The sequence below is a fragment of the Bombus vancouverensis genome, chromosome 9 (genome assembly GCF_051014615.1).
Source record: "Bombus vancouverensis nearcticus chromosome 9, iyBomVanc1_principal, whole genome shotgun sequence".
Lineage (NCBI taxonomy): Eukaryota > Metazoa > Arthropoda > Insecta > Hymenoptera > Apidae > Bombus > Bombus vancouverensis.
In genome coordinates this window covers 16,105,010-16,120,548 of record NC_134919.1, presented here as the reverse complement: position 1 = coordinate 16,120,548, position 15,539 = coordinate 16,105,010, and the positions used below count along the sequence as shown (strand labels likewise).

At 40.0% G+C, this 15,539-nt stretch overlaps 1 protein-coding gene across 1 annotated transcript in view; it reads right to left on the bottom strand.

Annotated features, from left to right (window-relative positions):
* The window catches only part of usp (retinoid X receptor ultraspiracle), a 61,182-nt gene extending 45,882 nt beyond the window's left edge, over positions 1-15,300 (bottom strand). The window contains exon 1 of the mRNA XM_076621839.1: positions 14,988-15,300. Within this exon, the coding sequence (XP_076477954.1) occupies positions 14,988-15,006 (19 nt within the window). The 5' untranslated portion in view covers positions 15,007-15,300. The remainder of the gene's footprint in view (positions 1-14,987) is intronic.
* Positions 15,301-15,539: the final 239 nt, after the last annotated feature.

Sequence of the window (15,539 nt, the reverse complement as noted above, 5' to 3'; positions counted from 1 at the left end):
CTTGGACGCCTATGAACTTCAGCAGCCGGTCCAAAAGCGTGATGCATCCAAAGCGATCCATCAAATCGGTCGACACGTTTGGTCTTGGGTGCACTGGATCGGTCACACCGTGGCGATTGCATATGCACTTACATCCCGCTATAAATAATGCTCGTTGACGGGGAACGAGAGGAAGGATGACCAATCAGGTATGGGTGGAAGGGATTCACCGAAGCAAGTTGCCAGAAAGACGGAGAGAGAACAGTCAAGGACAACTTACGTGACCACCGCATTGCGACGGACGAATCAACAACGATCCTAAAATTCTCCTATTTTCTCTGCCGTCAGAGACGAACTGTCCGTTCATAGACGATAGTATAAATAGTTCGTTCACCCAATACGTTTGAGAGCGATCCAAAGGTTGTAAATTCGCGGAAGAAGAAGGACAACACGCCGGTCGATTCTCGAGACACCGGAAGAGAAGCTACGGGACACGACGTGTGAAACAGAAAAGAGCGTTTGGTATGTCAGGACGCTTATCAAAGCGAACGAGGAAACGTCAATAAAAGCGTTCTCGAGTCAATTCCTGTCGAGTTATGGCCGATTTAGCGTGTTGCCTGTGTGACGGATGCTCTCTGCGCTTCTTCTTGCATCGCTGTTGCTTTTCGCTGTCATGTTTGTATTCCGTTTGAAGTAGACAGATCTACACCTGTTTTGAGACAGACGTGGGATAGACGTTGCGTTATAAATCTTGCGAGTCGACTTCCTTTGGCGCCGCATATTTTACAACGATTAAATATCTATGCGAAGATTGTCGGATAACGTGGTATCCTGGTGCGAGGACATCGGTAATAATTTTATTTAAACGTGATATTCTTAAGCAATGGACACCTTCGTAAAAATCGAATAAAATAATAACACCTCGCTCTAAGCAGGCGCGGAAAATGGACGATGAAGATTCTTCGATCAAACGCGGACTTGGACAACCGAGGCAAAAAATTAACGAGCAAGCAGCAACATGGAACAAAGTTCTTGCAACTGGACAAGAAATACCCAAGGTACAAAAAGATCCACACAGATGCGTCGAAAAGAAACTCAGAAATCGCTATCACGCCCGAGGATCAGACGATCAAGACACATCCATGTCAATTATCTCAGCTGAGAAAACGCACTCTTGGACACCGTGAAACCTGCATACTGAACTACGCTATACAGACGACACCTATAATCTAGTCGTATACTCGAGCTTCATAAGTGCGATTAAAGCACCATCAAAATCAACTCAAAAACGCGCGATTATCAAAAGATACAAGAAAAACGAAGTCGCCGAAACTACATCATCGTCTGCCGAATCTCCGATTCAAATTCTTCGCTAGGATCTCATCGATCACGCAAGAAGAAGAAAAAGGAAAACAGACGATAAAAGAACCTGCGTCCATAACATAACTCGAATCTTCTACGTGCCAATACATGGAAAATCCATGGACAAGAAAGATAAATCCCCTTATTGTCCCGATTACAAATCGGCCACGCTGAAATCATCCAGGACTACATCATCGGCAAAACAGACCAATCATACCGCCATCATCTGCGAAAATCAGCCGCTAACAAGTCACCGCGAACGATACGAATGCACAAAATTTGAACAACAGAGACGAAAAGACGGCATCGAATCTAGCACAGCGTCAACATCCAAGAAACGTTTAAGAAATACGATTCGGTTCGTTAAAGATTCCGAGCTATATGACAGAATCTGAATCGGAATCGGAAAAAGTGGTTGCGTGGGGAAAAGAGAATAGTACGTTAATAGTATTCCGTTAGAAATACCCAGTTTATTGTTGTTCGTGACAAGTATCGTTTATACGTATACGATGTCGTAAATTTTACGAATTAATCTTCTTTAACGATGCACTCGTTGGATCGATACTTGGATCGTATCGTGAAAGAACGACACGGCATTAACGGTGCTCGTTGCAAGAAACAGTTAAAGGAGCTTGATCGTTTCTCCTTCGTCTTCCGTTTCTTCTTTTATTTTTGTATTTTATATCAGCTTGTACACTCCCTTCGGACCGTGAGATAAACCTTGACCAAGTTAAGGATAACCGCATTAAGGTAGCACTCTCTCGTAAGCCAATCAACCGAGGAAAGTGCTTAACGGAAAGTGAATTATTGTTTGTTCTTACGTGGAGCAAGTGTGACGAGAGAGTATAAAAAAATAGAACGACGCCTTTCGAGCCCATTCACCGGACAGTGTTGATCTATTCGCGTTAGAATACCTTTGTTTCGTCGTTCTTTATCGAGTGCGTGGTGACGTACTCTTCTATGGCGTAGACAGTTAAGAAAGTTTAAAAAAAAAACGACGAGTTTAATATGTAAAAACTTGTGGATTATTAATTCTAAGGCTGTGGTTTCTTAGACAAATTCTATGACATATCATACAAGAAACATAAGACAGTGGACGCAGAAAGTGAACAGGTATTATTAAATTACCGATTAATGCACGTTATCGTCCTGTTTCGTTTGACCTAAATTCGCATATTTCGTTCATATTTCGTTAATAACTTACTTACGTAACGAAGCATCGCTATTCTATTCGAACAAGAACGTCGTAACTCACCTGCAACAAAAAATGAGATAATTTGTTAGTGGCGACTTAATATAAAATACATAAATATTCTTTTACATAAATATATTATCCATTCCAGCACAGTCTCGTCGTATATTATCGATTACAAAATTATACGAATATAAATTAACGATTGATGAGACCATTCTCTACTACTTCGCTACCGAAGGACAATGTGCTAATAATTTTTATCGATTCATTAGTCGTCCGTTTTGGAAGACATCAGCGCGTTTTTTTATTTTTTTATTTTTTTTTTTTTTTTTTTTTTAAGTATATAAACGACGAAAGACTCGATCGATCAAAGAAATTATTCTCTCGAACAATGGCCGGTAATCGTTCCCGACGAACAACGAAATCTTCGTAACGGTTCCTCCAACTTGTTACATTCGGAGCAACTCGTGGCAACCAACCGAAACCGCGTCCGTTCAGCAACGAGAAACTTTACGGATGCTCCTGGAGAGAGCTTCGTCGGTGGTTTCCCGATACACAGTCCCCGTGGAAGTGCGCTTTACGTGACGAGTTTCCATTTGCCGATCTCACGGGAATGTCAAGGTTCCCGTTGCAATTTCACGCTGAAACACGATTCGTGCGTCCAACCTTTCCTCCCCCGAGCGCCTGCCGTGGAAACTTCGCGGGACCATCGGCTATCGAACGAGCTGAAATTGGGTCAAGTGCGGATTTCCCGTGGAAACACGTGCAACGTGTTCGCGAAAAGAGAATAGAACGGTGGGAAATGGCGGTTGAAATCCTTTCGTCGAAATGGAAACTAAACTTAATAGTAAAACTATCTGTCTATAACGTATTACGAGATATATACACGGCAAGGTTGGCTGGCAGAGGTTTCCGACTGGAGCGTAGTCTCATTTCGATTTAGATTACGCGTTACGATTGAACATCTTCCGATTACTCGTCTTGCAGCTGATATTTCGAAAAGAAAAGAACAGACCGATAGAACGCGTTATCGTTTCGCGGGCTGTCGAGGAAAACGCATAAATAGAAGAACGATACGTGAGTCTGGAAAGACGAGGACAATAAAAGCGGCGCTCACCGTTGAACGCGGATATAGGTCAACCAAATGAGTCAGGATTACGAAGGATGCGCGTACCCGACACGTGTAACGGAGATATTTCCCGCTACCTCTTCTTCAGCGCGTATTTTTTCAACAGCCATCTCTTTTAAAAAATAAATTATGTACAGCGAACACGCGTGGATTAAACATACCACGACAACCTGTAGTAATTAGAGTGAAATTCGTTATCCTGTAATACCGCTGGCCTCGTGATAATTGACCCAGATTATCAGATAAACGATTAATCGGATAGAATTTTGTATTCGTGTAATATTACGACGTAAAATACACAGCGAACGTTAGTTTTGTCAAAACTGTTTGCAACGGTTGCAGGGAAATGAGCAATGTTAATTTTTGACAAATCGCGGCTAAGGAACTGCTCGACTTTCTAAATACGAAAAGAGAAATTAAAAGAAAAAAAAAAAGAAATTAAAATTCGTAAGCAAGATAATTCTCCTGGCTATTCGTCGCAGGTGAATCAGATGCTTTAATCACGTCGCTTCGTAAACATTCATGATTTTTAATTGGTCGTTATACAGCTCGTTACGAAGTGTGTCGGAAAGCCGACGATGTCGTGTTGGCGAGAGTAACCGCGTTTACCTTCGTCGATTTCTTCGACTAACGAGTTCCAGGTAATCGCGTCAGTTTTTCTCCCAACGATCCTTCGATCTTGATCCGATCGTCACGCTATTCTTTGAAAAAATCTTTTTACACGCGATCGTGTGAAACGTCTCGTTACTAGCTTTCCGATCGTATTAATAATCTCAATAGCGTAAGAGTATTATTTCCCGATTGTTTTACGTATTCCTATTTTTTCTTGTTTAAAATTCCAATGCTAACTCGACGTACGTACGCGTAATCGATCGTTCGTCTATAGGTTTGTAGAAAAATGTCGACCACACCCTGTATAACACCTGTGTCTCGACGTCTGGAACCGCGAGAGACCGGGAACCTAGGAGAGGAGCTGGTCAGAGTACGCAAAAGGAGGAGGCAAGTAGGTCAGTAGGTGAGTCGTGCTAAACAGTGCACGGGAGTGTCCCGACATTGACCTATATGTCTACTTTGTGTGTGCACTTGCCTTCCCCTTCCGTGACCCCTCTCTTTTCTCGCACACCTCTCGTTCTCCCTTTCGCCCGGTCTCTCTTTTACACGACAGCATCCCCTCCAGCGATGCGCTTTCCAGCCAATTGCATATAGGGTCTGCTCGTGCACACCGAGTGCACTTTCCCCACCATAGCGACGCCAACCCCGGCGCCGGACCGTCCCGCCACCCTGGAGCAGACGCGATCGATGGCCTGACGCGACCGACCACCGCCAACAATTCGCGATTCCCCGCTTATCTGTCCTCCGGTAAATCCCTTTACAACGATTCTTGATCCTCGTGGTCGAAGAATGCAGGACAATACGATAGGGGAAAAGGAAGGTTGGAGTTTCGCATTGAGATTCACACTGTACGGGATCGGTGGGAAAGTTCGTTGCAATTTTGAAGGAATTTGGTCGACATAAAAAATCACGTTGAAAAGTTTCTCCCCGAAAGGTACTGCTGAAAGGTACTGGAAGGATGGGATATTCGAGTTGCGTGAAGGATGCAGAAACTGGAATAAAAAATAACACCTATATAATTGGATAAATGTATTAGGTTGTCGGAAAGGTGTCTTTCTTTTAGACACCCGTCTTTTGCAACGATGCATCTTTATACAAACTAATGGAGATTTAAGGTTTATTGAGTCCAAGAATACAGTTTTAAGTACATATTCACAATAAACGGTGAATTTTTGTAATGGTATGTTAGGCAAAGGTACCGATACGCGGCGGTACGACGTAGCCATGCTGTATTATGTGTCGGCGCTTTACATTTTTCGTTGTATGATACAATTTTTGGGTTTAAGCCGCTGGGGAGCGGAGCTTTTTTTTCTGTCCTGAAAACTTGGTCGCAAAACAGGACGCTTCCTTTATACAAACTAATCCGTCGAACGTTGCGATCCTTATTTTGATAGAACAAAATGGATCGTACGTAATTCGATAAAATAATATAAAACGAAAAATATTGTGCATCCATCATTTCCTTATGGAACGAAAGAAACTTTTCGGACCACCTAATACATGGAGTCGAAATGTAAATAAATCGGGACGAACTTTCCGAGCGACCCAATGACGCGAACTGTTGATCCTCCGAAAAGTTCGAATAGACGGAGTTGTATCGTATTTCGTTGAAAGAAGGAAATATTTTGTTTTAATCTTTAGTATCGTATGACCTGGTGTCTGTTGGGTAGCAGCGGATCATACCGTATATACGTTTCATTCTCCTGACGTATTCGCTGTAAAACGTATATACACCGTTAACCCGAGTCTAAATCAAAGCGACGAATCTTTTTGCAATTCACGCGATCGACGAACGCGCACCTGAACGCGTGCTCGCAGCCTTGCGGAAATATAAATAGCGATCGCGATAGAAAAGGAAGGAAACTTGAACGAGTCAGTCACACTCCACGTGTTTTCCTCACGGCGTGCACCGAGCTTCAGCACCGCGACTAACAACGACGACGACCCTGGTCTAGCCGTGTTACGTAAAGCCTGGCACCGCTGTGGACAGCCGTTCCCTCTCGTTTTATCGCGAATACGACCGCCACTTTCGATCGCGTCGAATAACACGTTCCGACTGAAACGTAAATAAACGATCTTTTCCTCGACGAAGCGAAGGAAATCGTCATTTGGTCGTTGATTCTGCTTGAATTAACGCTTTAACGATGGCACTCGCAAATTGGCGTTCCACGCGAAATCATCGTATCGCTGTCTGTAAAGTACTTTGTCTTCTTCCTCTTATTTGTTCGAATCGAATCCTTACGTGTCCACTCGAGAGCGAGGAAAATCGTTGCGATAAAAAGACGAGATTAGATAAAAAGGTAATCCGAGGAACGCGGCAATTTTAACGAAGACAAAAATTCCCGCTAATTCGATTATTCTCATCGGCAAGTAAACCTCGCGGTTGCTCTGTCATCGAGCAATTTCGATGGAGAAAAATGAAAAAGAAAAAAAAAGTGGAGAACAGAGAGAGAGAGAGAGAGAGAGAAACGTTGGGATAAAAAATTTCCGCTGAAAACAATTACGTCGCGAAGCAACGCCTTATCATCGAAACGAAGCGTAACACACCGTGCCTTTATCGTACTTTGAACATACTTTGCAGTATCTCGTTGCTTTGCTTTTTTCTTTTTCTTTTTTTTTTTTTCTTTTCGATATGACGCACGTATCAAGACGTTGCGCTGGTCATGCACGGGAATCGACGTAATCACGACAAAGAAATTCGGTGAAAGCAATCGCGCGGAAAAGCAAACACGTTTTAACCGTACGTTTTTAACCGCGAAACATTAACAAAAGCGACATTTCAAAAGTAGAATATACAATTTACCAAAAAGAAATTCGTTAAGTATAAATTATACAAGCAACCTCGTTCCGTCGACAGTCTACGTTTCAATTCATATCTTTCTCTCGGATAGTCGTTAAAAAATCTGGTTTACCGATTCCAATGTTTAAATTGCTCCGTGGCAAATGTATTCGCGCATTGATTTATATTACGAATCGTATTTACATCTTTCGCGTTTTTCAAACGAATCCTCTCGAGAAACGTCGCGATGATGATCGTTAGTTCCGGTGACTTTTAACGATCGGACGGGTCATGTTCTCGCTCGAGACACGAACAAGAAACGACGATCGCAAAAGCGATACCAGCCGGCCGTGCAACCCGATAAAAATTACAACGATGACGTAACGTGCAAGTAAAAAGATAATTTCATTGAAATCTGAAAAGCTGTACGCGAGGACAGTCGGAAGGCCGTGTTTCTTTCCGCGCCCTTTAATTCACCTTGAACATTATCCTCTCTTTTTGTCGAAATATCGGATCTAACTGCTGAAAATTGATTCCGAAAGTAACCTTGAATTCTGGAAAGCGTAAAAAGTAAAAAAGGATCGCGAGAATTGCCTGCGACTATAGTCAACCGTAATCGTAGGCAATTTTCTTATGAACGCTGAAAGTCACTTGGTAGATGTATTAGAACAATCGTAAATAAATAACGAATAAGAGTAATGCAATATACGATTAATATACTCACGTAAATTAATTTCTTATTATGTGCTAAAGAACTATATTATATATTACGTATTTACATTGATAATATGAATGTTTTGCCAATTAAGGGACATGTTTCTTCTGTAGCATGCGATTTCAATTATTCAGGAAGAAATCAATTATAATAATTATCGTAATAATAAAATTACACTGCGACGCGGAAAATGCAGCTTGTTACTGTAACGATGGGATCGTCTGATCTTAACGACACGAACTGTACGGATTAAAAATCCTTCTGGAAGATAATTTGGAAGAGAACTAACGGCTATATCAAGGAAACCAAAGCAAATTACTCGATAAATTTATATATATATACAGGGTGGTGGTACAAACGGAAAGGGGGTGATTCTACGCGAAAAAAGAAGTCGAAAATATAGAATAAAAATTTTTTTTAATTTTTCCATCGAGACAACGATCTACAGTGAGATCCGTTATAACGAGACGCGATAAAGTGCAGGCGTACCGAGCGAAAATTCAAAGTCGATTTTCTCGAAAACAAAGCCTCGAACAAAAAATTTGTATTCTATATTTTCGACTTCTTTTTTCGCGTAGTAAATTATATATATTCTCTTATACCTCGTATAATTGATAACTTTGAATTCGACGCAACGTTAAACTCCATTTTAAAAAGATACTGTGTCCTACGACTCTGTCTTTTGTTTGACTCTTTTTCATCCCTTCTTGTTTGATCCCATTAGAAAGGGATAGATGTATCGTTTTGAAATCAGCCTTTTTGAAAATCAGGCTGACAATATCGGAGGAAATAGTCTGTTTAACCAGTGTCTTTTATCAGCTTTATCGTTCGATCTCCAATTACGCCCAGTGTTCCCAAGTAAAACTGCTTTACTCGAGCGAGGAGCCCACTTGTCCTAATTATAAAAACGTGCATCGAAGGTTGATATCTTAAATAAGAAGATAAAAAGCCTAAAAAGATGACAGCCTTGTCGATGAGATTTAACCTTCGACCAAAAATGGCAATAAACCACCTCGTTACCTTACCTCGTTATAATTCACCCTTTTTCTTCATTTTCCATCCTCTCGGATTAATTTCGTATCGACAGAAAATACTAAGCCGACCGTTATCAATTAATTCGGACACCTTGACACATTCATTTCTAATCTCGGATTTGCGTTATCTGCTATACGTCTACTATCTACTATATGGCAATAAATCATTTTTACGCCTATGCAGGATTCGTACAATGTAAAATCTTATGTAATATAGAAACGTACGTAATATAGCTATGTAGCATAGAAATTTCATGAAAATTCCACACAGCGAGAAGCAACCGCGTTGTTCCTTTCGTTGAAAAGATCGACCAAGTTCTTTCCTATCGAAACCGACGAACCTTCGAAACCTTCGAATCCTCAAAAATCTCGCACGAAAGATTCGATAAAAATTCCACAAAAAAATAACAAAATTATCCCTCTTCTTAAAAAAAATTTACGAAATCTTGCAACATAAAGACAAGATCGTCCGCAAAATCCCAACGTAAGAATCCCATAAAAATTGCGCGATAACGAATCATAAACGGTCTAAAAATTTCCACGAACAATTTAACTCTTTTCCTCTCTCCGTCTCTCTCTTTCGTAACTTGAAAAAACGGATGGAAAAATTTCAGAAAGAAGAGTAGCGTTCCGCGACGAAGCGACGTCACCCTATCGGAAACAGGCACTTGGCCGTAGGGCAAACGTCTGAACCGCGACGCAACGCAATAATTGCACGTGCTGCTTACATAATCGCGCTCCGCCGTTGCAAAACCTTGGATGCATTGCGATCAATAAACTCTTCGTAGTCGTCTATTTATATTTGCCGCGAACGAACCGCGACAGACAGACAAACTCGTGCATATTTATCGAAAACGCGCAAAGCGGGTAATCCAGGAGAAACGAGCAATGGAGACTTGGACGATGACACAATCTATCCGGAGGACGATTATTTTCTCCCGTTGAATCCGCGTTTCGATCTCGAGAAATTTGTTAAACAGCCAGATACGACGAGTAACTTGTTTTTTTTTTTTATATATCTTTCCCTTCGCGCTCCTTTTTTTCCTTCTTTTTCCTTTCTTCTTCGATCGCGAGCTACGTATCGCTATTTACATATGCGAGTTCCTCGCGGGACAATCTTATCGACTATATCGAAGAGCAAACAGGTCGGGTCAAAAATCTTGAGGCTTTTTAGCCGTTGTTAACGATCGGGCGTTGGCTATGCGCTTGGAGTAAAAATGGAAGATGACTTGTTCGGCCAAATTCGAGGCAATCGTGCATTTAGATTTTCGGGGAAAATACCGTTGACTTGCTACGAGAACGATGCAGCTAGGAAAGATAATTTTTTTACGAGATCGGTTTAAGGTAAAAAGCTTGAAAAATGATTAATTGCTCGTTGGACATTCAGCGACGACAAATTTTTGCACGACGGTGATCTTTGTGCAAATTATACATTACACCATATATATATATATTACATATATATATAACATGGTATATTACACCATATATATATATATTACATATACATATTACATGGTATATTACACCATAGGCGTAGAGGTACGTGAGTACCCACGTATTTCGTGTGAATGGAACCTCATTAATCCAAAAAGAATACATTTACTGTCTTCTTTATCGCGTCTCGTTATAACGGATCTCACTGTAGATCGTTGTCTCGATGGAAAAATTTAAAAAAAGAAAAAAAAATTTTTTTACTCTATATTTTCGACTCCTCTTTTCGCGTAGAATCACCCCCTTTCCGCTTGTACCACCGGTTACCAACCACCCTGTATATTTAACGTAAGTAATTAGCGCAAGCGGCCGATTCTTTTAAAAGGAAAACTTCGAGAAACACGGCAGTTTCGTGCGATTACGATAGATCGAACGAACCACAAACCCAAACCAGGTTTTTCGTCGCAGGATATCGTCGCAGTAGCCAATTTCGTTTCGCGTTTCCCGCATAAACGGTACCGGAAATTACCGTTTGCCTGCGATATACGATATTTGGTGGATTGTACGAGTTCGTTCGTGAAAATAATCCCTGAAATTGCACGTTTCGGGGGACGGGTTGCAACTGCAGGATGTCCTGACCCGATACGACAAGCGAGAGATCGACCGAGCTATCTAAACGGGCGAACGTGAATGTCCTACGCCCACACGATGAAATTCTATCTCGTTAATTAACATAAAAACGTAGAACGGATCCTTGCGTTGGCCAATGTTCGTTTGGAATTAAATGCAACGGCCACCAGTTACGCCATAAACTGCCGAAACTCACGCTTTCGTTTAAGCTACTCGAAACAACTTGGAGATCGTGTTTCAAAACCATGGCGAACTTTACGCTACTATATGTTTGGCTCGACATCGATGCTCGGCGACGGACGAGTTGAATTCGACGCGAGTTTTTGGAACCTCCTCTTTCGAGATGCATTTGGTAAATTGCAACGTTGTCGGCAATAAAATAAACATGCGTGCAGTAGCAGTAAGTACTAAAGTAGTAAGTACTTAAAGAAGTAACACAAGTAATCGGAGGTGGATGAAAATTGATCCTACGAAGACATCGGTAATACATGCTTACGTATTTCTAGCCACATTCTAAAAGTTTATATAGACTTTTAGCAAGTGCCAACTACGTGGAACTTTAGCGACGCGGGCATATTCCCTGACTCGATTTAAACAGTACTCGATTTCAGCTATGACAAAAGATAAAGTATTCGTAACGAAGAAACGTTTAATCGTGACTTTGAAACGATAACAAAGATATTAACATTTTCATCGAATTGCATCAAACGTTCAAATACTTGTGAACGAATAAGCGATCATCTACCGATCGGTCTTTGCTCGATCGATCAGACTTAAAAGCGAATTTTTGAAAAACACCCGATATACGTATAAGTATACAGTATACGAACTGGCAGTAGGAGCAAAGGAAAACGATTGTTTGTGGCAGATGTTAAAGCAGCTTGCTAATTGACTCATTCAACGAGGTTCAAATATAAGAGTTAGTCGAATGATAGGGAAAATATATCTACACCCAACAAGGCCACTCGCGGATAAACAAACTAATTCTAACTTATTTTCGTATTCCTGGAAAGTTTACTCTTGAAAATTAATTAAAAGAAGATCGTAATTTTTAAGGTAGGAGATAAAATTATTGCAAAAAATATCGATTTGAAATTCGTCATGCATGTAATTCCCTTTGACGAGGCAGTTCGTGCAATTCCATCCCCGAGGACGCGAAATCGTACGATACCCGGTGGACGAGTATAATCTCGCGCAAGGCCGTCGATTATCCATCCTTCTAGTTCGCGTTCAACACTACAAATCAATACCATTCAATTGTCGCGAACGATAGTCTAATGAAACGCGACGATCGTCACGCATTTGCATCCTATTTATCGTCGATATAGTTACTTATGCAATTGGCATTATTTCTGCTTCGCCTAGTTAATAATTCATGATGTATTAATTATTAGCGGAATAATTAAGAGAAATATTCTAAATTTAAAAAATCTTTTAATATATTTTAAAATTTGTTCACGGAATGAAAACTTTGAAGGTGCTTATCTTTATCCGTTTAATTCTGCTAGAAAAGAAACTTTCTTTCTTCGAGATTATGTTATATATTTTCAATCGAACTCTACGTAACTAACCTAGGATCGTTTATTTCTAAATCGTTAAAACTTTCCCATTTCTGATGAATTATTAAACTTTGCTCGTGAATTTTCTCGAAGCAAATTTTTTAACATTTTACATAGAAAAGCTTTACGTATTTGATCTAACAACTGATCGTACAGCGTAGTAGAGACTTTGTTAAATGTCCTGCAACTTTTTCAAATTTTTCGCAAGCCTAGAACAGTACAGATTGGACGTGGCCATAAACGATCCCGTTTGCGCACGGCACGTGCGAAAATAAACTTGTACACGAATAGCGAAACACGCTAACCCCTTTCCGATTTGATTCTTTTGAAAAGCCGACTTAATACATAAAAATACATAAAAATTCCAATAGAAATATAATTCAGCTAGCTTAACCACATGCTATATAAGAATTCGTATAAAATGAAATTTGAGTAAAAATGCGATATAATGTTGCACGAGGAAGGGAAGAAATAATTGAGTTCAAAGTTTTAGACTCGATTGAGTATCTCTGCAGTTAGTCCTTGATTACGTAACTTCTGCTCAGTCATGACCTTGAAACAATTCAAGGTTAGGATGTATAGTCTAAATCCATTCGAGTTCATTTCGAATAGTACTCTGTTTACGAGAACTATGTGGTTGACCTTGAAATGAGCATTGAAAAATTAGACAGAAGAGATCCGACAACTAAAAGCATGATATTTCTTTCAAAAGCGGGTAGCACGTTTTTCATAAATTATTCAACCGAGGACGCGTGTTAATAGTACACCGGTTTTAACAAAGAACAGCATCCAATCATAATGCAAATCGAAGCACAATGAGAGAAAGAAAGAGAGGGATGCACAACATGCACAGGCCAATATAATAAAGCAACAGTGAAGCAATGAATAGAGAAGTATGTATATTGGGAGGGAGGGAGAAAGAACGACAATGCAACACACCGGAAGAATAAAGATGAAAAGAGAAAGAAGGACAACAGAAAACAGGTTAGAAAAAGAAAGAAAAAGGTGGCGTTACTAGTAGGTAGAGAGAGAGAGAGAGAGAGAGAGAGCACAAAAAACCGACAAGAAGGGAGAGAGATGCAAAAATGGACAGAGACAGTACAATCGCATAGTTCGTCCTTGGACTTATATAACAAGGAAGAGTCTGGCAGAGAAAGAGGAGAAGGATCTCGGTAGAAGAATGAAAAAAGGATGAAAAGAGAATGGATTAAAAATAAAAGGGAAAACAATGGCGCACGCCTGCCCTCTAGTAGCGACAGAAAGGTTCTGGAAATTTCGCGAAACAGCGTATTCCTAGAAAATTCAAACTACGTACTATGTTTTATAAATTGTATACCTATACAAAAAATGGTTCTATAGGAAAAGAAACACTGATACATCATTGTAAAAAGTTCGATGAAAAAGATAAATTGTATATTAAATCTTTGCAAAATGATGCAAGATAATTAGTTGCACAATTTAAATATACTTATGCGCTATTAAACGTCTTCTAACCTTATCCTTTGTCAATAAACATTGTATATAAAATAGAACATAGCTTTTCCTAACATCTTAATTCTGTTTAACATTATTGCCTCGATAGATTGCTAATAAAAAAATAAAAAACAATTGAATATTATTACTCGAATATTCGCTTCTTTGCGCTACTTGAAACTTAACCTCCAATTAGTTTTTAATTCAACTATATTCATTTATTTGGCACAATAACATTCTTCAACGTTATTAACCCAACATAGATTTTCATTAAATGATAAAATAATTTCTAAAAGAATTCACTTTTATTTATTTTACTACATCGCTCCTTTCGTCTCTGCCTTTCATAGAACGAAAGGGTTGAACGGCAACAAACACAGGGAGGGTTAATTCGCACTAGCTTGAGGTAGGACGTGCACGAACGGTCGGCAGGTGTCGCCACATTGCAACAGATGCCGGACTCGGTCAAGCGATAATAATTCTCACGTGTCTCTGTCAAGCGGTACCCTGGCTTCAATTCACTATACGCGAGAGATTATCTAGGTTAGAGACACGCCGTTATGTTATTGCGTAATACAAAACGTAGCCGTCTGACCGATCAGCTTTCTTTACTATCTCGTAAAACGTCAAAGAAACACGAAATACAAGCTACACCTATTCGAACAAATCGCTCGTTTATGACACAGACGATTAAAAGAAAAATAAATTACATTGAAATATAAAATGCTTCTTTCTTATATGTCATTTCTATGTTCATAAATATGTATAAAAGAGATACGCGTAAGAATTGAACCAAGAGAGAGTACAGTCAAGATCAAAAGTGAGATGCGTGACATAGATTCGGTCTCGAGAGGAATTTTCACAGGAAGGCTATTCTAAAGAGAAACGCCGTATTCATAGAGAGTTCGAGATGAATAAGGGATAGATTCGAAAAGAAATTCTCCGGTAATATCGCGGTCAAATGCCGCGAATGCGGTCACTGAACTAGTTCCGTTTCGACCCTGACACTGCCATTGCCCCCAGGTCGCGATTTGTGTCAGAGGCTCAATATTGTCGTGATTTTATTTCTATTGCGGATTTACTCACCCCTTTCGCTAGACTCCATCTCGAAAAGGCCTTAGACACCGTGCTGGACGTACGGTAGACGACACGAGTATCGAACAAGTACACGTGGAAAATTACTTTGTAGATTATGGGCCGCTAGCTCAAAATTCACCACGGTATAAACATGGCCGGTCAGTCTCTTGTCACAATTACCGTGAGGTCGTTGAACCTTTCCAAAATCGAAAGACAATTGCACGAAACACTGCAAGCGTCTGTCCCTTTTTTCGATGCACACGAAAATTAGTAAAGTACCGTAGCTTAGTGAGTGCCGCCTAAAAATAGATCCTGAATTCGGCGATTGTTTTGACTAACAGTGTAGTTCGCAACCTACTCAAAGGTGGCGCTACGCATTGGATACCCGATTTCATTGCGATACATGTGAAACAAAAGATAAATTTTATTAAAATCCTAAAAAAAATATATCTCTATTAACATATGTACATATTACAAATATAAAATAGAATTTCAATAAATCATTTATACAAATTTAAAAGAAACGAGTAGAAAATTTATGTAAAATATGTCACAAATATT